We start from the raw sequence: 26,864 nt of genomic DNA, 5'->3' as shown, positions 1-26,864 counted from the left end.
CATTTTATGAACATTTTCATTTCTGTGGTTACTGTGAGTCACAGCCACCCACCTCTGAGAAGTGTGAAGATGCTGCCAGTCTAATTTGCTTTACCAACAAGTCACAGCACAAACGCATTAGCTGACCAAAGCGTAGTTTGATGAAGTTCATTAGCAGTCTGGTAGATGTAATAGCAGAGGTGACACATCCAGTGAAACCAGGACGGAAAATTAGGGTGTTTTAGGGGTTTTTTCCAGACAAAAGCAGAAAATAACAATGCATTTAACATATTTATATTTAAATGTGCAATGGTGCAGAGCGTAAAGATGCTGGAATAAAATATGGACTAAATATGGGATGGATAAAGTAGAGCTGGGCGATATGAGATTTTTTCATATCACGATATGTTTTTTTCCATTTCAGGCGATAACGATATATATCACGATATAAGCCAAATAACTATATTTGTAAGATTTAAATGTGCCGTTGCTCACAAGTAAAATGTGAAATAATCAGCAGCTTGTTTTTATTTAAATATTTATTTCCCATAATAAGTTCAACAGGGTAGATGTACTTAAGGAACATGAGACTTTTTCAGATAAATAAAGGCAAATATTGCAAACTACACAAAAAGCAGCCGCTAAAGCGTTTAAGTTTCAAAATAGAACAAACGAAACAGACTAAACTGTCAATTCCACTTAGAAACAAAATATTACTTCTCAAATAAATCTTAGTTTGTTTTACAGAAGAACAGACACAATTGACTAACTTTAGTCAATATCAAATAAACTGAGAACTAAAAGGAAATTCTCAATCTCTCCTTGTTGTATAGCTTAGCTTTTCAAACAGTTTTAACAGTTACTTTAGTCTGACAAAAGCCGAATGACGAATTAGCGCTTCCAGTCAGAGACTGAGCTGCACCGCTTTATTGTATTTCCAGACTTGCTTTGGGCACAATTTACAGTGCGCGCTACTCTGTTTTTGTCAGACTTGAAATAGCAGAAACACCTTCACACTACGGAACTTCTGTGGCTCTTCCGTTCGATAATCTCTCCGGCATTGGAACCATCATCGGTTTTCTCTTTGGTAACCTTCGGTCACGCTCGGCTGATGTTTCTCTAGTCGGCACACTCATTTCCTCCATTACCCAAGCGGCACGGCGGCTGGCTGCTTCCCAAACAAATACACATGTGCGGCTTGGCACTTGTGCTGTACGTAACAAGTCACGTGACGTGACGCTGCGGCTGTGATTGGTTCGGCTCTGCGCTACTTAATTTGGATTGGCTGGTTTTTTTTGTTTGGTTTTTTTTAAGAGGACAAGAGTGGCGAGGTCTGTCGCGATAGTTAAATTTTTCTATCGAGAAAAAGTTATTTCGCGATACATATCGTTCCATCGCCCAGCTCTAGGATAAAGTTAAATATATTATTAATATAAGCCGTTTGGAGGTGGCTGTTGTGATTTGGTGCTCGCATTAAGTCGGTGCTACTTTAGTAAATCTTGTTTGAGATGTGTAACCTCTCTGTTTCATATCCTGGTTTTGGAACGCTACAGACACTTAACAGCTAACTGTGCTATCCGTGTTGCCGCCGCCTTGATAAGTGTGGAAAAATGCAAGTTTTGATCTGTGCAAATAAACTGTGTGGCAGACACACTGTGTGATATTTACGTCGTCCTTTGTAATGCAGGTGAAATGTCAAATTCACAGAAGGTTTCATGCTAACACAAGAAAAAAACCACGATATGTGCTGGAATAACATGTAATGAGCAGGAAAGGCTCCATGTCTGGCTGTGCTATGGGTGGTAAACATAATAAATGCATGTCTTCTGTTTCACGTCTAAACTGTTTACTTGGCATACAGAAAATATATGTGAGCATTTTCAGTTTGTCCAAGTGTGTGTAGGTGTGTTTCTTTTCACTGCGTATATCATTAACAAGCTTCAAGACACGTCCCGGGGAGCTCCGCACGCTCTCACTGGACGGCTCCGAAGCTAAACTGTTGGCTGGTGTTCAGCAAACTGTTTATCATTTCTAATGAAGGGAGAAGCAAATGCAACTGTCAAAAGAAGTGGATGACAATACAATAATTAGCATCATTATCTCGCTGGATAACACTATCCACCAGTCGCATCCTGATCCACGGCATCACAAACGACAGACAGTTCATTACATGCTTAACAAAAATAGCTGTTTTTATAAAACACAACAGTCACTGCACTACAGGTGATGATGCAATAATGACGGTGCTCAAAGCTTCAGCAGGTTTAATATCAATGCTTTCTTGGGGTTAATAAAGAAATGTTCAATTATTATTAGCAGCAGGAGTTTCTAATCAGCAGAGCTAACAGAGGCAGCTGCATCAAGACCAGAAGGAACCTACAGATGACCACGTTCATCCAGGTCTTGTCTAAAATTAATATTTTGGTCTGTCTGCTAAGAAGTGGCACACTACTACAGCGCTCCACAACCTTTTTTATGCCACGGACCAGTTTAATGTCAGACAGTATTTTCACAGACCGGCCTTTAAGGTGTCGGTGGATAAATGCAACAAAACAAAATGATACTCCCAAGACAAAAACTGTGGTATTATGTAAATATGATAATAAACGCGAAACAGGAAAAGAGACAGGGAAACAGAGTTAATGATAAAAACCCTAAAAACCAGAAATTTCACACCGTCCGTGGCCCGGGGGTTGGGCACCGCTGCACTAACACACTATTTAGCATTCTTCAGTTTTACTCAGCTAACAGGCCAAAAGAGACCACGCGTGGAGCCACGGCCGGGCACTCTGCAGTGCAGTTAAAGATTTACAAAGGACGGTGATGTGCCAGCAAATCAAGTCACTGTTTTACTTTGAGTGGGGTTTGATTGGACAGTACAGAAAAGGTTCAAAAAGCTTGTATATAAATATTTTCAAATCTAATGTAGAAGCCTAATAACCATACGCCCAGTTCAGTTCCAAGCTTTGAAATCGTACAGAGGGGGGCGTATGCACACGGGCAATCGATGCCTCGTTTCATAACCTTCCTTCTGGGAGAAGGGCTGCTCAGAGCCTCGGCATCCACGGTCTCAGCATCCGCAGAGATCGCCAGCGTCGGCCCTGAAGCCCGAGCCCTGTGAGAGAACGACCCGCAGACACTGCAGGACAGCTGACAAACAGAAGTCACCACTAACCATCAATCTCCACCCACAGCCGTCTTTCCCAGGGCTGCACTTACAAACCCAGCAAGGACTGAGACTCCATCTTAGCACTCTTACACTCTTACATACGAACCAAAGGAGACGCGATGAGCGACAGGGCGTTTATGCCGACGTTGGCTGCAGAGCCAGCAGTGAATCACTTTCGCTGCACGTGGAGCTGTGCCAGCTGACTTATCTAATGTCGAGGGCACAGAACCAAACACTTTCCTCCCAGCGGGGAACGTCGGGTGACACGGACACATATGCTCATACGCTCAAATATTTAACACAAACTGTGTCAACCATAAGTTTGCAGTTTGGAAGGAAGCCTACAGTGGAAACAGAAACAGCACTGACAGGATGGAAAATATGTGAAGACATTAATTAAAGTTGGTTTCCACTGATGACAGGATTTGACAACAAGTAAAATAATGCAACTCTTGGAGCTCGGCGTCTGGCAAACCCAATGAGACTGAAGTATCGAGACAGGCGTGATTTAATAGTTTAATAGTTGAAAAACTAAACCCAACAACAGCTGGGAGCAGAGAGTGGATTGATCCATTTGAATGATCCTTTGACTCTGTTGAAAGTGGGAAAGATTGGCAGATAAATCACCAGCACGTCCGTGTGTTGTCTGCTGGTGAGGGAACATCAAATCAACCTTCTGTTTACTGACAGAAAGATTTAATAGAAGCTTCGACACAACAGAAACAAACATCCAGTACAGCCACTGTCACAAACTGCTCAACCCTCTTATTCCCAACACGATACGCACCCGTTGGCTGTATTTTGCATTTCTTTTTAGCTACTCGCCCCCCAAAAATGACACCACCACAAATAGCACATCCATCTGAGAGACCTGGTTGGTGGGAAGTTGTAAGCTGCACCTCCGGATCAGAATATCTCTCCGTTTTTAACAAATTGTTATTATGCTCCCGTTTTCTTTTTGAATAATCCATGCTGGAAAAATATCAAAGAAGTTAGGCGTGCATTTGCATTAGCTAAACGAGGAAAAGGATGCATTATGTGGAGGACAGGACTATTTCCATGTAAACAGAGATGACATATTTCTCTAAGCCAATCAACAGCAGCAGCAGCCTGCACTCAAAAAAATGAAACTGGGTGGTTGTTAAATTTACAAAATTCAAACTCGTAATGTGAACAAAATAATTTCATGTTTCTGTGGTGAACGTAATGAAATCCTGTAGGATCTGCATGAAATCCAGCAACTTAATTTATTCTTGTTGAGATGACCTGATACAATCTAGTAAGAGTGGTTAGTTGCCTGGATTCACAAAATTCACAACATCACACAAGAGTTCAAACCACAGGAAAATCACTGGGTTAGAAGAGACAGACAACCACACACACACTACGTATATGGCTCAGCTGTTTATTGTGGTTTAACCTGTAAAGGACAAAAACATACAGAAAATTCTATATAAAGCCTTGTAATCATAGTTTCCCTATTTTTTGAAGTCTAGACTGACAGCTCGGTGGCACAGTGGTTAGCACTGTTAGCTCGCAGCAAGAAGGTCTTGGGTTCAAATCTGCAATCTGGCCAAGTGTGCAGTGGGTTCTCTCTGGGGACTCTGGTTTCCTGCCACAGTTAAAGTCATGCAGTAATTGGGGTTAAGTTAATTGGTGTTTCTAAAATATCTGTGAACATGAGGGCAAATGGTTGTCTGTCTCTCTGTGATAGACTGGTGACCTGTCCAGTATTCTGACTCCCACCCTATCACATCTGGGTTAGGTCCCAGCCTCACTGCAACCCTGGTAAAGATAAGAGGATGGATGGAGTGCAAGTTATTATAATCAATTAACATTTTATGTTAACCAGACTCTAGACTTTGTTGAACACTCCAAAAAAAATAACTCTTTAAATGAACTTAAATGGATTTTTTATTACAAATAAGCATGTTTTGTTGCACTAACGTAATTTGCATGGGTTGGATCAAATCAATTAAAATAAGTTGGACTCAACTGTAGTAAAACAGTCGATTCATCATTAATTAATCACGTTAGTCCAACTCAAGTACATTAAGTTGGAATAACAGAATTGCATAATGCTAAAATAAAGCAATTTAATTACGTGGAAATTCTTTCCATGATTTTTTTTATGTTCATTCAAAGAGTTATTTTTTTGAGTGTGTCATACAAAAAGCTGACTGCTTTTTTCAGTCCAATTCAAATTTATTGTCCCACAAAGGAAACGATTTTAGCAGCAAGGCAACATTAAGAGTAAACAAAACAATAATATTAATAATACCAATAAAAAGCCACAAGACAGTTATTTGCCATTAAGCAGATGGGCTGCAGCAGGAATAAAAGAAACCTGGAGTCTCTTGTTCTTCCTCACAGCAACGCGTCAGACTCACTGTGAAGTGGACGGTTCAAACATTTAACAACACAATCAACCTTCTAAGCTCGTTTTTGTTATAAAACGTCTGCTGCAGGTGTTTAGCCTTTAGATGCAGATTTACCTACATCACAGATCGACTAAATGAAGCTAAGCACAGCAACAGCATGTTGCCACGAGACGACAGCATGAATAACAACAACATTCAGCACCGTGGTTTTGTGAGATTGGGTAAAGTGCACATTAATGCAGAACCACTGGATTATGTTCACTCTGGAACATTTTTGCTGCCCTCACAGAACTAAGCACAGAGAGCCAGCACTTGCACAAGCCGGTGGAGAAAAGAAAGGAGAATTACAGCATTCACTATTTTTTTTTCCAATCATCAGATTTCTTTCAGATCCTGGCGAAACCTTCTTACACCTCTGAATAAAAGAAATCGATACGACTGCCAAGTCATCGAGCTTCTGATACCAGGAGTAATCCTGCAGAGCAGATAAATGAGGAGGGTTCGGTATAACTGCGCTCTTAAACTCACACAGAGTCAAAATCTTGTAAATCAAATAGCACGGGCCGAGACTTCAGGCTTCTGGAAATTCCTCGCCGCTGAATCAAAACGCTGCTTTCAGACCCGATGGATGTGACGACAGAGGCTTACACACCACTAACACACTCGCTCTGTGTAATTGGCAGCCTTGGGTTATTACAGCACGCACAACGGGGAAACTGCACAAACAGGAGAAAACAGAGCACACTATTGTGAAAAACATAATACCTTATCATGGGGTCTGCTTTCTGAGTGATAAGGCCTGTGCGGATAGCCTACGGGCTGCTTCCACTCGCTGTTTGTACTATGCAGCTGATACCCTGCTATTAGCTGGCAAAACTAAATCCATCCTGAAGCCCTGCCCAGCCAGAGAGGGAGTGTGTTAATGCGAGCCAGCGTGTGTGTGTGCTTCACACACACCCTGGGAAGTGCTAAATCAACAAAGACCCTGCTGGCATTTACATAAGAGGACCTTTTGTTTCAATGCAAACCTCCCATTTACAAAAGTCTTGCACTGCCACAGGACAGAAGCTCAGGTGGGTTCAGGTGAGCGATACAGCAGCAGCCTCAGGGGTCACACGCGGTCCTCCAAAGCCCTTTGACCCTGACCTGAGCAGACGATAAACAGCTACCCGCCAAACAGTTTCACCTAAAAATGATGTTTTCCTCACAGGAAGCAGAGATCGTGAAGATTCGCCAGCAACGCGCTTCTCGTGTCAGTAAAACGCGATTTATTTTAGCGCACTGATAATCTTCACAAAAACATTTCAGTTTCTCAACGTCACGTAAATGTGTAAATGAACTGTTTTCATAAACAAGTGCACATTAAACATCTCACTATCGCCAGGTAGCCCTTGAGCGCAGGACTTATTTTGCTAAAGTTCATTAAAAATAAAAATCATAACGTGTAATGCCAGCAAAATTAAAAATTACATTTAAAAAATGAAGCATACTTCACCAGGAATAATCCACGGCAGGAATGATGCTTTCTATAGTCCTCACTAAATAAACATCAGGACACTGAGACTTTGTCACAGCAACAAAGACCTCGACAGCATAAATATAAAAAGTGAACAGAACTGAATCATCTAAAAAGGAATCAAAAAGCTGTCGTGTGTAACTTCTTAAGGAAATAATGCTCAGGAGCAAATGTATCAATGACTCTCCTGTGGAAAATGATATCGCTGAGTTTGTGGATATTGTAAAGAAGCGAGTCATCCCACAGGAGATGACACACTGTGGGATCTGTTCCCTACAGCTGAAGACTCAGAGTGTACAGCACTCACCAAAAACAATACAGGCCAATGTTTTCGTTTGGGGCAGAGAGCTCCAAATCTGGAGCATAACTGTCCCCATCGCACACATTTACGAACAGACACACACACACACATCACAACTGTCTACACCCCACCTCCCACACATACCGTGATACACACATTCCATCAGTCAACCACTGTCTCTTTCTCTTATTCTTCCTCTCTCACAGTCACAGGCCCCTATACATGAACACCAAGTGAACACACACACACACACACACACACACACACACACACACGTGTGTATTTATAACCTTGTGAGGACATCTCATTGACATAATGCTTTCCCTAGCCACTTACTCTAACCCTTACCCTAAACCTAACCATAACCTAACAATAACCTAACCGTAACCTAACTGTAACCACATTTTGAGTCTCGAAAATGCCTTCAAACTTGTGGGGACCGAGTTTGAAGGCACAAGGTCCCCACAAGTATAGTAAACTTTAGGGGTGCAACGATACACAAAATTCACGGTTCAGTACGATACTTTGGTGTCACGGTTCGATATTTTTTCGATACAAAAAAAAAATGTTCATGCTTTTTTAATTTGTCATTTATTAAAATTATAAATATATATTTTAACTCAAAAGTACAGTTTTTAAATTTAATGTTGCTGAAACAACAAAGTAATAAAATAATAAATCTGATGGAGAAATCACTCATCGTTGGAAAAGAGAGTTTATTACAGAGAAATGTCTCTTTCCAAAATAAAAGCTATACTATACGCTTCTTCTGGGCTATATTCTCAGCAGCATATTAAACATATCAGGTCCCCATGAGGAGAATCATGTGCTAACGGCTGTCTAAATGACTCGGGTAAAGTTTGTAGCATGCTGCTTGTTGTTTTTGTCTGCTTCCACTTGTCTTTGCACTAGGATGATGTCGGAGTAAATGTGCAGTCATATTCGTTGTGTTCCCAGTAGTGCTGTCAGCGTTAATCTGAAATGACCTTAACGCCACAACACGGCAAATCTCCGTTAACGAGCTACCGCGGATCGCCCCGTACGTGGGGCTGGACGACGTCAACACGTTAACGAGCTAACTGCGCTAACACACTAGCTCCCACCCATGTAATTGAGCATTGCGTGGCACATCCAACATACTGTTTTACTTTAGTCCATGACGCGCTTACCTTCAGGGTCATACGTCACATGAAAACCAAAATAATTCCAAAGGCCAGATCTGAATGAGGGTGGGGGAGGTTCAATTTGCCACGTTGCAAGGAGAGCTTAACTTCTGTCTTGCTAGCTTGCCCTGCGCTCTTCCTTCTGACGATGCTGTGTGTGTTGAGCGCTCAGTGGATCTGCGCTCGACAGTGCAGCCTAGGCGGAGTAGTGGAACGCAGATTCACTGAGCGCTCAACACAGACAGCATCGTCAGAAGGAAAGTTGATAAAATAAATGAAAAATGTTGTATTGTTCGATACATATGCGTACCGAACCGAAAGCACTGTATCGAACGGTTCAATATCGATACGAGTATCGTTGCGCCCCTAGTAAACTTCCAAATTTTGGTCCCCACAAAAATGTTAATACCCATCCACACACACACAAACGCACACGCACAGACAGATGATTACAAGGCTTGGCCCCAAATTGACCAAAAGTTTATATTTACTGAATAGAGACAACTTTACATATTAAACAAACATTATCATCTTTTAAAAATGAATGAAAAACACACCCTGCCATCTACTTTTGTACATCTTTTGCCATCTAAGTATTCTTCAGTGCACAGAAACACACAATCTTGGCTTCAGCTCCAAGCATCATAGCAACAAAGGAAAAATGTCCCTGCATTGTTTGCCCGGCAGCATTACAGATTCATCCTTAGCAATTACATAAAGCGCAACAATCCTGCACACAGAACAACAGTATGATCAATGACAGGTGTAAATCAACAGCTACAACCATTTTTACACACACACACACACACACACACACACACACACACACACACACACACACACACACACACAGCCTAACACACCTCGCTCTCCTTTCACCATTCCTCCAAACCTTGTGAGGAATTCCCCAGCAGAGCATTTGTCACAGGATCCGTGCCTTCATATTACCACCATCTTTACTCCTCACACCTAAGCCTTCACTTTCATGCTTAATATTCCAACCATGCAAACGCTGGAACCAGATATACCTGATGCACCTTCATGCTCCGTGATAGGAAACATATTTTACCGGCAGCCGGTGGAGCTTTCGTAACACTTTTGCATGGCTGTCTTCATCGTGCATTGACTATCACCACAGATCAAATATGCTTCATAATTATTTTAAATAGTCTCTGTTGCCTGCGATCTTCGGCCTTGCCCTTCACTTTGTAATGTAAATCTTAACATCCTGATTTCATCCACATCTGTTTAGACACGTAAAACTCATCCATCTCTACCAGGAGGCCTGAAGGTGTTAAAGTGAAAGAGCTGCTTGGACCATGAGGACAGCAGCTCCGTTTTTGATTAAGGGTATGTTAGAAAACTGCACAGTATCCACACAGACGTGTAGTATTTATCTAAATATTGCACTTATTGTAATTACAATGAGGGGTAGATGCAGAAGACACAAATCAACAGCTATTGAACAAAAAGTCATTCGAGTGTAATTCTCTAATGTCGTGTCTCATCTGTTTAATGTTAAATGTTGTAGGGTCAGTGTTTTAGTTTAATCAAGCGCTCTGATATTTGTTGTTAGTCGTGTTTTTATTCATTTTTAATTCACATGGTTTTCTTTGGATAGTGCTGTGACTGTGGACACACTGTGCTTTGCCACTTGTGTGTCTGTGAAAAGCGCTGCATGAGTAAAGTTAGGGCTGCTCGATTATGGCAAAAATGATAATCACGATTATTTTCACTGAAATTGAGATCTGGATTATTTGACGATATTTATTTAACAATAACAATGTGTTGAATAATGACTTTAAAGATTGTCAAAAAAATGATATAAAATAGTGTGCAAATACTGATAACAGTGCAAATGTTTGCAATATAAGAAATAAATGAAAAATGTAAACATCTATGTTTAGTGAACTTTGCAGTGTTGCTCTGTGGTGCAGCTACGACACTGTAGCAAAGTTTACACACTGTGTCTACTTGATCCACGTCTGACTCTGCGAACCCATAATGTTTCCACACCACTGAAGGTTTTTACCTCTCTTTTCAACCAACAGCAGTCACTCTCCTCTCCAAATAACTTCTGCTTAGCTTTCCGAGCTTCCCTCGGGTCCTCTTAATCAGCGGTCCCCAACCCCCGGGCCTCGGACCGGTACCGGTCCGTGAGTCGTTTGGTACCGGGCCACGAGAGTTGAGGCTCAGGTGTGAAATGTATAGTTTTCAGGGTTTTTAGCGGTTTTCAGCGTTATTTTGTTATCGTTTTTATCGTTTACTCGGTTTTCCTGGGTCTTTTCACGTGTGTTATGAATAAATTGTCTTTTTTTCTGTACTGGTACTAGTTTTATTTTGTTGTATTTATCCGCGACACCTTAAAGGCCGGTCTGTGAAAATATTGTCGAGCATAAACCGGTCCGTGGCGCAAAAAAGGTTGGAGCCCGCTGCTCTTAATCGTTGTGACACGTGTTCGAAACGCAGAGAGGTGCGCTCGATTTGCCACACGGAGCAGCGCGAGAGTAAAGCACGAGGGAGGGGCTAATAATCGGCTCAGTCATTTTTAATGATCGTTGAAAGCCCAGATCGTAATCGAGATTAAAATTCGATTAATTGAGCAGCCCTAAGTAAAGTAGAACTTTAGTTACTTTTTCAGTGGGTTGAAATATATTCATTGGGAAGATGTGCCAAAAGCTTTTCCCAGGCTACATTCAGTAGGCTGGACTTGGGTGAAATATCCACAGCTGCTTGCAAAAGCCTGCTTCAAATATGTCCACCCAAAGTAGATGGCCCAAAACAACTTCACAGTGGATGTTGAACTGAAGTACAGAGCATGACTAACTGAAAATCTGTATCGCATGAACCTCCGTGATTTTCATCTGAAGCAGTTTCAGTTCAAACCCTCCTACTGAGCAGAGGCAGGGAGGGGTGACATCGCACTGAGACACAGCCATGAACACAGCCTTTAATTAGTGTCTCAATATCATCTGACCTGGAAAATATGTAACTGCAAATTGGGCTGCATAGTAAAGCCTCATGATAACCAAGGTGCTTAAAGCAAAGCAAAACGTTGAGGACACGCTTCCATGACATGTGCTCGTTTTCTAAATATTGCAAAAGAGCATGTAACTCTGGATTATAGTTTGGCACTAAAGAACCAAAACAAGTAAAGCAGTGCAGTTAGTGAGCAAAGCTTATCAGAGTGTGCAGCAATGGAAGCAGATGGAAATGGAAGCAGTGGCGGGTTGGCTGCGTTTTAAAGACGGATCAGAGAAGAGAGCGGGGATCAAAAGCTCCAGGTAGAGATCTCAACAGGGCTCTGGCCATAAGTCCACAGGCGGTGTGGTGCAAAGACACACAAATGCCCACACAGTCCTCACCACACCACCATGAGTATGCACTGTGCAGCTAAGAATGAAAAGGTTTTTCAGAATGAAGGAAAAATATCTGTCCAAATGCACCCTGATGGGGACCATTGCGCACAAAGAGGACCGCGTGACACTGGAAGCTCTGCTTCGAGATGGCATTTTACAATCAGCCTGTGCAAACCCTCACACCTGTGGAGCCTGCCTGAATTAAGCAGAGGAGAAGTGAAAAGCAGAGAACTTAATGACCTGGTGGCACACGGGGAATGTATTCTTCTTAAAAGAGAAAAGTCGATTCCATTACGACAGGGATGTGATTTGCTTCCGTGCTAATACATGGAGGAGGACACGTTGGAACTTCATTTCGGAGCTGCGCACTACATTAACAAGTATCGGGGAGACCGGGTCTTAGAGAGGTGGAAGCATTAATCCGACGCTTTCCAGCCACTCCAGATGTGCCGTTAACCGAACATTAGCTGGTGAAGTAGCCTTAAGCTGAGGACGCGTGGAAACTGGCACTGGTTGTTATTCATGAATCAGTCCCAACAATGCATTTTACAAACACTGCAAACAAATAAAGTCCCCCTTGTCTCACCCCAGGCAGACTGAATGAAACATGTTTCAACTGTTTAATCAAATTGCCCATCAAGTAAAAGCAAAACAATACAGTCGAATTTCAATTTCATTTCTGCACCCCATGAAAAAAAAGCATCTTTCTTAAACATCGGTGGGTCCTGAAATTCAATCAATTCTCAATCAATTCCAGCCCTCCCCATCAGAGTAGTCGACGCAGCTCTTTGTAGCGACTAAATTACAATTAAAATAATGGAGAGGACGGTTTCAGACTGCAAACTGCACCTTGCTCCAACATCCCACAGTCCCATTCCTTCTGTCTGTATGTCAACTCCAAACACTGATGCTGGTTGTTGCGCATTTCCCCTGCTGCTGAGCTATTTGTTTTGTCTGAGTTCATATAAATGCACCAGTGTCTCCCTCAGCGAGAGAGAAGAGTGTGTCAGTGTTAGGCACGTGACTCAAGTGCTCATGAGCTGAGCTGCACATCATGACATCAACCAAAGCTGCTGCACAGTCCATCCCAGACACAACTTGTTGTTTCTGGGTAGGATGTAACATGGTTAGAAGAACATGCCAAAGGGCAGTTCACAACGTCAGCCCGCTTGTTTTTATTTATTCACTCCCCTTTAGTGTTCATTTCTGATTATCCTGTTGCTAGGCAGACAGTGGACAAATCCGAGGGGACAAAAATCAGACAATGAGTCTGAAGCATGCCGTCACAGCAGCTGTGGTGTCTCGGCATTGACTCTTCACATCTCTGGCACTCTGGAGTGGCAGAAGAGAATTGTTCCACAACATATTCCTCATATGGCATTTAACCTCCAAGGACCTGGTGTCCACATATGTGGACATCACATTTTGGGTTGCCTAGACCAAAATACTAAATTTTGTTCTACAAGGGCCTGATCAGGGCTGCTACAAACCATTATTTTGATAGTCGACTAATCAGATCATCATCCATTGGACGTAAAACTACAGCTTATTGCACCAGCAGCATCTGCTCTTATATAACTATCATTAGCTTACAGCTTCAAGTGTTTAAGGTGCTAACTAAAAATAAAGACAAGTTGATAGTTTACTAAATTTTTAATGAAATTTGCAGATTGTTTCGTTGGAGTTTAATAAACTCAGCCATCTGCTCCTTGCTATCTAAAATATAACAGGACACCAGAGTAAATTCTCGAGCATCTCACACTTCTGATAATCAGCTGTCTGCTTGACGTTTATTCAGCTGTGTAAAAACTATAACTTTAATCTCAGCCAAACCGATTTACTCCGGAACAAATAAAATACTGAAAAAAGCCAAACAATAACATTTTTAAGTTATCTAAGTGACTTATATATCATGTTTAACCTGAGGAGCGAAAGACGGTGGGGGTTTGAAAATGATGTGCCGGGGGTTCGCTGTTCTCGCCGGCTCTAGTGACCCTTGAACCCCCAGTCAGCTATCGAGCTGATGGGTAACAGACGTCTCCGAAAACGTCGGAGGACTTTTGCAAATATGCGATGTCTTGATAAACCGAGCAGATATTTGAAGTTTACACAGCTACATTCTCGCCTGAAAATATGTTAAAAGTTAAAAGTAGCTGCCGCTATTGTTGGAAACTGGAATTGGCTGAGCCGCGCTATGAATTCTGGGATAGGTTGGGCCATAAAGGATACACCTGACCCATCCTTCAAATCTGGGGAAAAGAAGGACGCATTTGTCGGCCGCATTCGGAGGAGTCTTTGAATTTGGACGGGCTTTGTCGCGCCGCTGTGATGTAATCGGCCGACAAATGCGGGCCCTGAATTTGGACACAGCTACGATACCCGACACTGCTGCTTCTTCTTCTTTGGCGTTTTAGCAGCTGGCATCCTTGTACATGCAGTGCTGCCATCTTCTGTTTCAGCCCGTTATTACACTCTTAAATTTTACTACTTATTCCTGCGTCTTTCAGACGACTCGTCGACTATTAAATTAGTTGTCGACGATTTTGATAGTCGACTCGGCCTGATATCCACTTAAATGGCCTGTATTTGTATAGCACTTTTCTAGTCCCTAAGGACCCCAAAGCGCTTTACACATCCAGTCATCCACACATTCACACACTGGTGATGGCAGCTACATTGTAGCCACAGCCACCCTGGGGCGCACTGACAGAGGCTGCCGGACACTGGCGCCACCGGGCCCTCTGACCACCACCAGTAGGCAACGGGTGAAGTGTCTTGCCCAAGGACACGACGACCGAGACTGTCCGAGCCGGGGCTCGAACCGGCAACCTTCCGATTACAAGACGACCTGCCAACTCTTGAGCCACGATCGCCCAAGGACATTATACTGTCACTGTTATATCGAAATTTAAAGCGAATGTCCTCATATTTTTCTCAGAAACAAAAATCAGGTAAAATAAACTAAATAAAATAAAAAAGAAAATTGCATAATTCTTTGTTTTTACGTTCATCGGGTCCCAATCAGCCCAAATAGCAAAGAGAAATTTAAAATGCATGCCATGAAAGAGTTCGGGTCTCGGGAGGTTAAATTATGGTTACGTGGTGGGAGTGGGATCCCTCCAGAGGCTGGACCACGCAGTTTCAATTTCTAACTCATCAAACTGTTCAGTGACACCCTCATCCTCTATGGATAGGTGCCACTCTGACACAGATGGAAACATTTGATTATAGAATCAGGGCTATTACTCAGAACAACTCTCTATTGATTTGCGGTGACCTTCCCCTCAATGGGGACAAATGGATCCTTACCATGCCAACAAAACGCCCGATACAGCACAACCGTGTCCCCACAGTGGAGAGACTGGAAAACAAATGCTTAGCGAGGCACCATGAAAAACCTGATTTGAAGGGAAAGATGTCTTTCATCAGCGCCGGCCAACATTTAGTAGACTGGTTGCTTGAGAGGTCCTTTACACAGCCAGGATGCTGAGTGTACACTAGTTTAAACATGGCCCTGGTTCAGATTAGGTTCAAATGAGAGACAGGAATGAGAAGTTCATTTAATGAGTACGCTCAATGTTACACACATTAAGATCCATCAGAGCGATCATCTAATCCCAATATTTCTTTGAATGTTCAGAGATGACAGCTTATTTCATTAATGCGTCACTCACTGGGCTGTCACAGCATATTAATGCATGCCATACATCACTCTGGCTCCAAAATGTAGCTAAATGAACATCTGCCATTACTGCCAGCAGACTGAAATAAATACATGTGTGAAAGGTGGAAAATTAATTAAGGGGCTGGTAAAGAGGTATTATTCAGCAGACAGGAATATCTGTCAAGGCAGCTTGGCCAAAGGAGAGCAGTCATGACAAAAAGCTCTTCTGAAGGTGTTCTTGTTCATCATTCTGCAATTCTCTCACAGGATCAGAGCTTTAAGAAGACCTGGCTTCATACTCGTCTGTATTAATCGGTTCAAACTGTCGTCTTTTATTCGTTTTTTTTTAATATTCTTTCAGAAACAAGCTGTCAATAGATTTGATTTTACATTAGCCTCTTTCTTACAATGAAGTACCAATCGATACCTTCTTCTCTCCCTTACAAGTCCTCTTCTAGGCAGACTTCTGGGGGCTGTGCCAGAGAAAATCAATTGTTTTTGAAATGCTGGCGAGCTGACGGCATCATCCCACAAACAGCACACACAAAGAAAAATGCCAGACTGTTAAACTGTAATTCATCATCTTCATTTGGCCGTGAGAGGAATACCGTTTATCGACTTCATTACCGCGGCTGATCTCTTAGCTAAGGCTACCAACCTGCCCTGCTCTGCTTTTAAATGTCAAGAGCCATTAATGAGCTTAGCATTATTTGGTATTTGAAGGTCTGACAACCTATCGATGAACTTATCATTTCGCTGAACTCCTCACTTCATACCACCTCCGGCCTTCGCCCACACACACTGATAACTCAACTTAATCCATGCTGCTCGACGGCACCTCGGCTCGAATGTCTCCTGAGGCCAGTGTGGGTGTGACAGATGGGTGGGAAACTGGTGCCCAAAATGAAATAGCTGATGGGTGCAGCAGACATTAAAAAAAGAAAAGGAAATACCGAGGTCCTGGTGGTGTAGAGTGTAAGCAAAACAAATGTAAACAGTCAGAAAGGACAGGTGGAGGATTTCCACAGGCTTTACAGAAGCATTTCCACTGCAGCACACACTTATGCTACACTATCCCTTTTATAGACCTTTTTGTTAGAGTGATGTGAAGCCTGCAGTGAAATGCATTAAAGGCTTTTGTAATGGGCTGAGCTTTCTGGTCAGCAGCAAAGGAGTCTGCAGTTTGGTGCAGTTAGGCACTGTGGTGTGGTAGGTTCCAGCATCCAACCTCATCTGTTACTGCAAGATCTAGTTTAGCACACATCTAGCTAGGCTTCCAGACATTTTTACTGGTAACTGTGCTGCAGGAAACAGTTCATCAATATAGAAATCAACGAGCACTTGCTGACAAAAATGCCAATGAATGATAATGAAAGACAAATTCAAGTATTATCCTTCTAACAAAAGCACAACTTCCTCGTCTTTAAGCTCCTAAAGCATGTTAGAAGCTGCATTTGCAGTGCAGGCTAATGCTAACATGATATTTGGGAGCTGCAGTCTAGTAAACATAAGCCAGCCTTTTCTGAACAGACAGCATACCCTGGTTAAACCAATATTATAAATACTGACTGATTATTGGTGGGCAAATGTATAACAGACGCACTCCTCAAAACTGGTTTTTAGTTCTGTGCAGGGATCCCACCAAAACCAATACTCACTGTATCAGTCTTTCACTAACACTTGAAAAATGCAATATTACTTGTTGTCCTTTGGTACCGCAGCCAGCAAACGTACCAGGGTGACCATTTTTTCCAGAATTTAAGGGAACAGTAAGGGCTGCAAGTGATCTAGTGCTTACATGATGAAGAGAAAGTTGGAAGTCAGAGATTCCCAGTCCAAATCTTTTCTCTTTACTTTTTTAAACCTCGTGAGCCCCCGAGGGTCTTTCTGAGGTCCTTGCTCAAAGATAACAAGCCCAACATGAATACAGGACTTCTCTGAAATTTTGACACCATCTGCAGAAAACTGCTTGTTTTTTGAATATTTTGTGAAGAGTTACCCACACACTCACATACACTGGGCCGAGTTGTGGGATGGTCCTTTTTGCCCCAAATCGTTTGAGCCAATAGAATCACGGTAACATCAGTTCCACCAATCAGAAGCTACAAGGCAAGAAACACACCTGATGCTAAATTTACAACACATGCCCTCGTCCAATCAAATGTCTGTAACTGGCGATTTTTGATGGGAGACGGCTCTGAGGCATTGTGGGAGTTAGTCAGGAAACGTAGTCGGCAAAGGTGAGTCTGATTCACATTACTGGTTATCAAGCGTCAAACACATTTGTGGCGTTCTTCTGGTTGGAGCGTGATGAAAGTTGGCTTTTAGAAAATGTATTGTTCACTTTTTTGGTGTTTTTGCTGTTTAGTGTTCGCAGAAATGGGGCAGCTAAAAAAGTCGCCATTCAGATTTGTTTAAAGAATTCAAGTGGAGTCATTTCCACTTCAGAGTAACAACATGCCCACAACAGCTTCATCTAAAGCTTTTGGTAAATCGTACCCACCAGATCCTTTAGAGATCCAGATGTTCCACATCCACATTTGCTGGGTTAAATTATTCATTCTCAGATTTTGCAATTCTTATTAATAATTCTTACAAAGATGTTAGATTTGCTCTCACAGCAGCACAGGATCAAACCATTTGTAAGCAGTTTTATTCAGCACAAAAAAAGCAGGATAGTCTCATTAAATGGCGCTCGCTCCAAAGGGAATAGGGACAAAATTTCAAATGAAGAAAAATATCAGGACCCTTCGGTGCTCCCAGACTTTTAGAGAGCTACCACTTCAGTCTCATAATTCACATTCATTACAACAGTATTTAGTACAAATGTGACAAAAAAAGTGTCATAAATATACAAAGACCCCCTGCTTTACCCTCCCACACCCACACAGTCTTTTCAAACTTCCTCCAAGTCACAGTAAGAGGCAGTCTATGCTGACGCAAAATGCTTGTGTCAGCTCTGCACGTCCTTACCAACGCTAGGCTCCTCTCCCCATCTCACCTATGTGCATTGTAATCCATTTATACGCTCGGTCCGTTCGATGCAGTGTGTGTGCATTAGGCCAATGTGTTTTCTTCTGCTTTTTAAAGTGTGTAACAAATGAAGTTAGAGAGGAAAATGATTTAGAGGAACAAGAAACCTGCAGGGTGCTGTGAATGAAGACGTCTTTCCAGAGTGAGAATCAAAGTCGAACAGACAAATGTACTCGTTTACACAGTGCTGCTTTTATGCTGTTCACTGTATTATCATGGGCAGTCAGTCATGTAATAGACTGCTGTTAACCTCCTTTGTAAGGAGATCAGGTGTTATTAGGCAGAACGAGCCTTCAGGCATAACCTTGGACAATAGTGAAAGAGGTTACAATGGTGATGGCACTGATACAGTCTTTACTACAGACAGAGACAAATGGTAAGGGGAACTTTTCTGTGCACGTGTGCATGCACTTTTAAGAAAGTTAATGTTCAATTTTAGAGAACGACTGGATGGTTCGAGTAACGGCATAATTTTAGCACTTACAGATCCGACAGTGAGTGGTTCCCGTTACTCATCCAGTCTGAGAAAGCACTGGTTGAAGTGTTTGTGTATTTATTGATTTCTTTTAAGTAATTGTGTTTTATGTATATTATGGTTTTATATTTTTACTAATGCTTTGTATGTTTGTTTGTTTATATACATATACACATTATAATATATATACATATATATATATATATATAAATATATATATTATATATATATTATATATTTAGATGTTTATATTATATATATAGTTTATACCTTGTGTTGGGGGGGGGGGGGGGGGGGGTTGTGTGTGTGTGTTTCTGTCTTGTTTTTTATGGACATGAAGTCTGCCAATAAAGATTGAATTGAAATTGAAATGTAATGCAAACGTAAAGACATCACAGAGCAGTAATTATGGGGAAAGAACGGAGCAACGGGTTAACTAAGGCAACGTTTTTAAATCGGTTCTGGTCAGCGGGGGCACGCCGAGGTTACGGACCCCTTTCAACTGAAATGGGTGCAAGACAGCAAAGGTTTGTGGAGGACAAGGCACTCAATAATTTAGTCATTTCTTCAAATGCTATAATAAGTTGCTGCTCAGGCTTCTCTCAATAGAAATCGGCCTCTAAACCAAATCCTTCAGACAGCTTCTGCTACGTACTTTGATCTCAGTGCAACGAGGAAGCACTTCTGTCCTTGTAGCAGGTTGTGTTTGTGCTGTATGAGACCGAAAAAACACACATTACAAGGAAACAACCGTTGCAAATGGTCAGTGTCACACTGGATACTGTAGCATGCTTTGGAAGTGCCTTAGCTCTACATTATTACACTAACAGTCATAATAACTGAATAGCTGCTTTGTATCACTGCATTAGATCTGCTATCCATGAACTACGATTGCACGCAGAGGGCAGAAAGCACATAGTGTTTCTACACTCAATAAAGCAATATCACCATGCCTTCGGGCTAACGCTTGACTACAAACAGCCTTCTGCTCATAAAGAACTGCTAATAGTAAATGTGTAGCCTTGTTTTGTGTTCACATTTTCAATTCAATTTTTTTTTTTTGCACAAACCATTTACGAGATTGTGACCACGATGTTTTCTACATCCCTTAAACCAGCAGAGGTTTGCACAGTAATGAACATGTACGAGTACTGCACAAGTATTCCTTACATCCTACATGTGCACAAACTACTGTTGCCGCAGTGCATCTGCAATAATATCAGTGTAAATGATGTAAAAGTGTCATTCCCATGAATTTACACTGCTTGATGCACACAACAATAAGGAACGCACACCCACGTGTAACAGCCTGTGCGTTCCTTGCTTTCCTTGCATATTTTGCAGTCTTGCAAAATATGCAGGAAAACTTTCCATGTAAGGTGGAAACAACAAACTTTTACTGTCCATCCAGACTACGAAGGAAGAGATATTTGCAGCTGGTGACGCCTGACCCAAATGTTCACAAATGGTTCCACCGAGAACGGCGAGCTGTACTCCATAAGACAGGAAGAGCTGACGGTGGATGGAAATTACTGATGTGGTTCAATGGTAAAACTACAGGGCTTTGAGCAGCTGGTTAAAAAGCTTAATGCAAGATACACCCCATGCAAAAAATACATTTCATTTTAATGTTTTTATGTAACAACTCCTGAACAGTTACAAGGTTCAGGAACTTTACTTACTGTTAAACTACAGTGTTGAGCAGTCTCGTTATACTTTTACTTACAATTTTCAGGAAAAATACCAAAGTTACATTTGGGCTTAGACTTGACGCATGCTGTGTCTCTGCTATTGCATTATAGTGCTGCTAGCACCTCGTGCTAATAGATTCACACATTGAATTATGTCGTCTGTCATCAGTGACAGTAACTCACTGGATCGTTTCCTTATAGCATCAGAAATATGATCACAAGTTTTATAGAAATATGATGATATTATTTTGAGGTCATATCGCCCATCCTCCATTCCTGTTACATTACGAGCTGATGCAGGTGAAGGCTGGGAGGTTTTTTCAAGCAGCAGCTACTTCCTTTAACAACAGTACCAACGAACACGAACTGAAGAGCACCGACAAACAACAAAGGAACTGTGACAACCACATACTGTACAACAGCTACCAAAAGCTACTTGGTAGCTGAAGGTCTCAGGAGCCTCATCAATGAAGCCTTAGCTCCTAAAGCTAGGCTATCAGCATGCACACTGAAAGCAGGCCTGGGAGCAGTGTGTGTCTCCAGCACCGCGGTGACAGATGGAGCGCACTGGCATCTACCTCCAGGGCTCTGACCTCATCAGAATTTAACTTTACCCAGACTGTGATATACGTGTGCTCGAAATATTATGTGGTCCAAACAAAGCGAACTGGGGTCACTAGTGTGAAATTAATAAAAAATAATAATAAAAAATAAAGGGGGATAAAGTAACACAGAGACGGAGAAATCAGAGATTCTCACTAAGATTGAAATGTTGCCTAATTATTCATATGAAAATGAAAACCATGTCTACTGCCATGAAAATCCTTCCTAAGTAGTCTTATCCATATGCGAGAAGCTGTAAGGAGTCTCACCAGCAGCATTTATCACATCAAAGCATTCCTCAGGAAATGGCAATCATTCGAAATGAAACACGCTGCACAGTTTCTCCTGGAAGACTTACAAACCCGAGTCCATCAAAACCTCCTTCATTCCTCTCAGTCACAATTTAAAGTCAGCAGCTGTGTGTGTGTGTGTGTGTGTGTGTGTGTGTGTGTGTGTGTGTGTGTGTGTGTGTGTGTGTGTGTGTGTGTGTGCGTGCATGTGTGTGTGTGAGATGGGGAATCAAGACGTAGAAAATAGAGTGAAAGCTTGTTTCAGAACTTCTCAACATCTGAATCACTAAACTTCAGCTCCAGTCAGCCTGAGGTGTTCAATTAATCAATCAGTTCATTAATATATTCGCTACATTCATTCTTTAACCTGAGATTAGCATTTTTTGAATTAAAAAAAACATTTTAGAGATCTAAAAATTAACTGATGAGTTGGGGACAAATTAGCAGACCGATGAAACACACGTGCAAACATTTTGAACTGAACACACTCGGACAAAGAGTGAAAGAAATGTTATTACATCCAGTCAGTGCCGAGGAGAAAGATAAACCTCTCCCACTTCACAGCATCTGAATTATTACATCTGAGGCTCATTTCAACAAAGCCCTGCACTTAATGCTCTCCAAGAAGTGGAAGTATTATAGTATTATAGCATACTTCAATAGTGCCATCTATTCTGTCTGCTAGATGATGCTGAATTAAGCAAGTGTGTGTGTGTGTGTGTGTGTGTGTGTGTGTGTGTGTGTGTGTGTGTGTGTGTGTGTGTGTGTGTGTGACAGAGAGAGAGAGAGAATTGGCACACAAACCAAGTATAATTAGTTTTTCCTGCTACTCTTACTTGAAGAGCATATTTATTACTGAGTAAACCACTCGGACAAGATTTTTCTAGATCGTTGTGACTCAATATTAATTTAATGACACTTAAATATTTTCATTCATTATTCTGTTTAAAATTCAGTAACAGACTGATACATGAACAGACTACGCAAACGGCTCTCGTAAGGCACCAGGACGAGGCTGCGGATAATAAATCTGTTATAATCAAACGTTAAAGTACAACAAAACCTTCAGTAAACTGCAGGTTGGCAGAAAACACTGAAGGAAAAGGGGAATTTTTATTATTAGCTATTTAGTTTGACTAATTAAGAACCAAATTTAAATTTGAAAATGTGACAACTTGAAGACTTGAAGATTAAAAATCCTCAATTATACAAGTTTGTTTTGAAAATCTGAGATATCTATGAGCATCGAAACTTAACTCTATTTTTTTTTTTTTTTATTGTATAACTTAACAGCATTAAAGCAGCACTGATAACATCCAGTAAGTAATTACATGATGTGATGATTTTAAAGCGTTCTGGTCTACTCCGGTAGTTATTTCAGGCTTTTATTTTAAAAATCAGCCACAGATAATACCAACAGATTAACTTCCTGTTAATGAAATTATGCTTTTATTTTGATTATTTTATTTTTGCTGAAAAAAATAAAAAGATTTTTAAGATCTTGTTCAAATTATTAAAGATGTTTAAGGAGCAGTTACAGATCAAACGTGTGTAACAGATGTGTAACAGATGTGTAACATGCGTGTGATTTTTCTGTGCATTAAAAATCATTTGCAGACGAATCTATTTTAAATGCAGCAACTCACACAGACAAATTTACAACATTTATTTTTTCAAACCATGCTCAGTTTGTTTTTTTTTCCCTGTTTAATCAGATTTCTTAGTTCTGAACAAACACATCTGACCAATCAGATTACTGCGTTTGGCAACAAGTGTGCTGCAGTTCAAAATGCACTCTGGTACTGAACATACAAACAGTAAAATAATCCTATTCTACCTCAGACACACAGCTAGACGCTGCTCTGGCTCAGCCGTCCCTAAAATGATTTCTGTGCCTCCAACTCTGCTAATAGAGCTCAAACTGCCCCCCCTGGACTAAAGTGGTGGTGATACAGCTTCAACTCCTGATCAAACCATGAAATTCTCGCTCTTGAACATTCGATGAACCAATAATTTCAGTTTCTTCCATTTCTTATTTAAAAACATCAGGACCAGCTCACCATCTCCATTTTTTCCCCACATGGTGCACAAAAATGTGTTTGTGCATGTGCACCGTGTTTGTGTGTATATATGTAACACAACAAAATGTGTATGCTACAAATAAAACAGCACTCCACCATCGACCTGGTCCAAGAACGGCGTCTCAACGACAAAGGGTATGGGACGAGTTATCCACACAGGGACAATAAAGCGTTTACATATAATGGCATTATTTGCTTTGCAACAATGGCACCAATTAAACCTATTAGTAGATTTTTTTGCGTATTAGTAAACTCTCAGTTTGGGGGGTGTTCAGGGACCTGGAGGGTATCATGGCAAAGTTTACTATACCACAGGTTGCACTGAAGTCATTTGTTTGTTTGTTTGTTTGTTTGTTTTTGGGGGGGGCACATGCCCTGTGACTGCACTGAAGTTGTCTCAAGGTCTCCGTTTGCCTTCTGTTATGCACATACGCTGGGCTGTTGTCATTTTAACCAGGCACTCAAACTGAACAGCAATTCTTTAGCAGACTGATCCAGAAAACATCAACGGAAAGAAAAACTGAAAGAAAGTCAGGCAGAGCGAGGAGAAAGAAAGGATGCACAGAGAAGCACAAGAGCCCACGACTGTTCAATGGAGTCACTCTGAATAAAGAGGAATAAAAACATGACCGTAAGCAACTCTTGAACTGCGAAAAGTGTGGCTCTGTCTAACAAAAGGATACAATGAGGACAAGTACGACTCTTTATATCCTTGATATGGACCAAACTAGTGAACGAGAGATTAGCACCGCACTGCATACCTTAGTGTCAAACTTATACCCTCGAACCTTGGGAGGACAGATACTGAAGTTAATAATGTAGATCAGTAATGCTGGATGTAGAATAATCACCCGTTAATGTAGCAACCCTATCTGCTCAAATGTCTTTGGGTCGAATATGTAGACACGTCTGTACTTCCTGTTGCCGTTTGTTTCCTCATGACGCTTCTTCCTGTCAATCGCTGTCCTTATTCTACAGTCACGACATTGTGCAATATCCATAGGCAAAAACAGATGCCACTTAAAAATAGACTCCGCGATAGCTAAAAACCGACATGGACAAATAGCAACACCTAGGGCAGAATATTTCCACAACTGCAGAGGTTTCCACCAAAGAGATCAACTTTCAGTTCGTCACACAATTGTGTAACTTGCCACTACAGAAAAATGTGGCAGTTAGGCTCTATATAAAATGCTTGCTCATGCAAGTCATAATGTAGAACTATATCACTGGAAGTCAGCCAAGGAAAATGGATAGCCAGCACATAATAAATTACCACCAGTGAATAAACTGTTGTAACATGGATCAAATTGCTCTCTCGTGCCAAAGCGCACAAAGGCACAACAGCTTCTACAACCATAGCTCAACATACTTCATCTGGTGTGAGGCTTTGCAAGAAAACTCATCCAGACAACATCAGCCTGCATCTGCTGAACACCAGCTCACACCACAGCCAAACACACAGGTAAGAGCTAAAAACAAAAGTACCTGACCGATCCATTCAGCAGAACACACCGTCTGGCAGCTCGAGTTTAATGTGTAAGTGCAAACAAGTCCCCTCCCACTCCGTGGTACAGAACTCACCTCCAGGGCCTCGAGGGTCACGAACCCTGTGATGGAAAAGCCATCAATGATGTCCTCTTCGGCGGAAGTAGACTCCTTCCGCTTTCTTCGTGGAGGTCGAGGTCGGGACGACGAGGGCTCCCTGTCACCCTCCCGCTCTGAGTCAGAGGAGAAGCGAAACACGGAGCCCTTCACGTGGTTGTTCTGTATCCCATTTGATCTCCTCTCCCGATCCCTCTCGGACCTCGACTTCCTCTTCTTCCGGAGACCACTAGATCGAGGGCCATCCATGTCCTTCATTGGAAGCATCCAAATAAACCCTCCTGTTAACCGGGAATCAAAGCCTTCGAGGGCCCAACGCGGCACTGCTAAACCACCACTTGGGCAAAGACCCCCTTGAGGAGAATCTCCACAATATCCAAGAGAATGTTATCAGTGGGATAGATCCAAGGTAATCATAATATCCAACAGATGAAGCCTTTTATGGGAAACTCAAAAGCACACTGACTCAGTGAACCCAGCTAGGCTTCACGAAAAGATCCCCAAAGGCAGTCCATCAAATCCTACAGCGGAGGTGTAAAATGATCTATTAAACACGTTATCGCCAAGCTGTCGATTTTGCCAGGGGAAGGACTTTTCAAGTTAAAGCAAATGTCTGCTCAGTGAACGTGCCCCGCCGTGATGAGATGAGCAGGTGCCGCCACATCTTTCTTCTCCAGGAACTGCTCTTACCCAAGGTCAGCAAACTCACGCTCCTGCAAAATAAAGATGGACAGAGAGAGAGAGTGCATGCATTTGCAACATGTTCACTCAGCAAGTTCAACAGTGCATTGGAACTAATGAGCCATTTTCCGATAGGTGCTGCATGCTACAACAGAAGGTTCTTGGCTTGGTGCATAATGCAAGATGAATGTTTTATTAGTTGCATCTGCTGAGTATACTGTGCTTTTTACACTGCCAGGTCATTAAGCCCCGAGATGAGATGATTATGTGTTGTAAGTGCTCTTTTACTGGTGTCTCAAAAGCTTTTGCCAAGTTTTCTAACATAAACTGTGTTTTTAAATGATTGAGCTCCTTGTGTAAATTATATAACACCAGTGTTATTTTGCTACACGATGGCTTAAGTTTCCTGGGATTATTTTTGGCCTGGTGACAGCTACAAATGTAAACTCTGTGACAGCGCTTCAGCACTATGCAGCACTTTCTTCCTACTACAATAATTAAACTGACAAGGTGAACAATACACCCGTTTAGTTGCTCTATTTGTCTGCTCACTACATTAGTTTTAATGCAAATGATCAACATTTTGGCACACACTCACATGCATCAGAAATGACATTTCATTCACTTTCACTGTGCAACATCACTAATAATAAAGTTGCAGCATAAACAGACATAAAAGACAAATTAGACGAGTCAATACTTGGGAGCTGTGCTTGAATAATATAGCTTTGACTTGTAGACATCCATAAATTAATTGCTGAAATTAACAGATTCCCCCTGACAACCTGTTTCAGTTCACCATTCATTTCTTTCAAAACATCACCTTGGCACACAGACACGACTACACTTCTCCCTTTCACAAATTAAAAGTAG

General features: G+C 41.7%; 2 protein-coding genes and 1 long non-coding RNA gene across 6 annotated transcripts in view; 1 reads left to right on the top strand and 2 right to left on the bottom strand.

Annotated features, from left to right (window-relative positions):
* Positions 1-26,864, top strand: part of LOC120720571 — a 914,567-nt gene that overhangs the window by 415,719 nt on the left and 471,984 nt on the right. The gene's annotated exons all lie outside the window — the stretch shown is intronic.
* The window catches only part of auts2a (activator of transcription and developmental regulator AUTS2 a), a 327,329-nt gene that overhangs the window by 298,794 nt on the left and 1,671 nt on the right, over positions 1-26,864 (bottom strand). For all 4 annotated transcript variants that reach the window (XM_040013088.1, XM_040013079.1, XM_040013071.1 and 1 more), the window contains exon 2: positions 25,290-26,023. In XM_040013088.1, coding sequence (XP_039869022.1) covers positions 25,290-25,577 — 288 coding nt within the window. In that variant the 5' untranslated portion in view covers positions 25,578-26,023. The remainder of the gene's footprint in view (positions 1-25,289; positions 26,024-26,864) is intronic.
* On the bottom strand, positions 1,283-7,878 carry LOC120722445. Its single transcript, XR_005693463.1, has 2 exons — positions 3,118-7,878; positions 1,283-3,080 (listed from the first exon to the last, which is right to left on the bottom strand). It is a non-coding gene; the product is annotated as an uncharacterized LOC120722445 (long non-coding RNA).

Source organism: Simochromis diagramma, unplaced genomic scaffold, assembly GCF_900408965.1.
Source record: "Simochromis diagramma unplaced genomic scaffold, fSimDia1.1 OVJJ01000123.1, whole genome shotgun sequence".
Lineage (NCBI taxonomy): Eukaryota > Metazoa > Chordata > Actinopteri > Cichliformes > Cichlidae > Simochromis > Simochromis diagramma.
The sequence above is the reverse complement of the archived record's forward strand: the minus strand, read 5'-3'. Positions and strand labels throughout refer to the sequence as shown.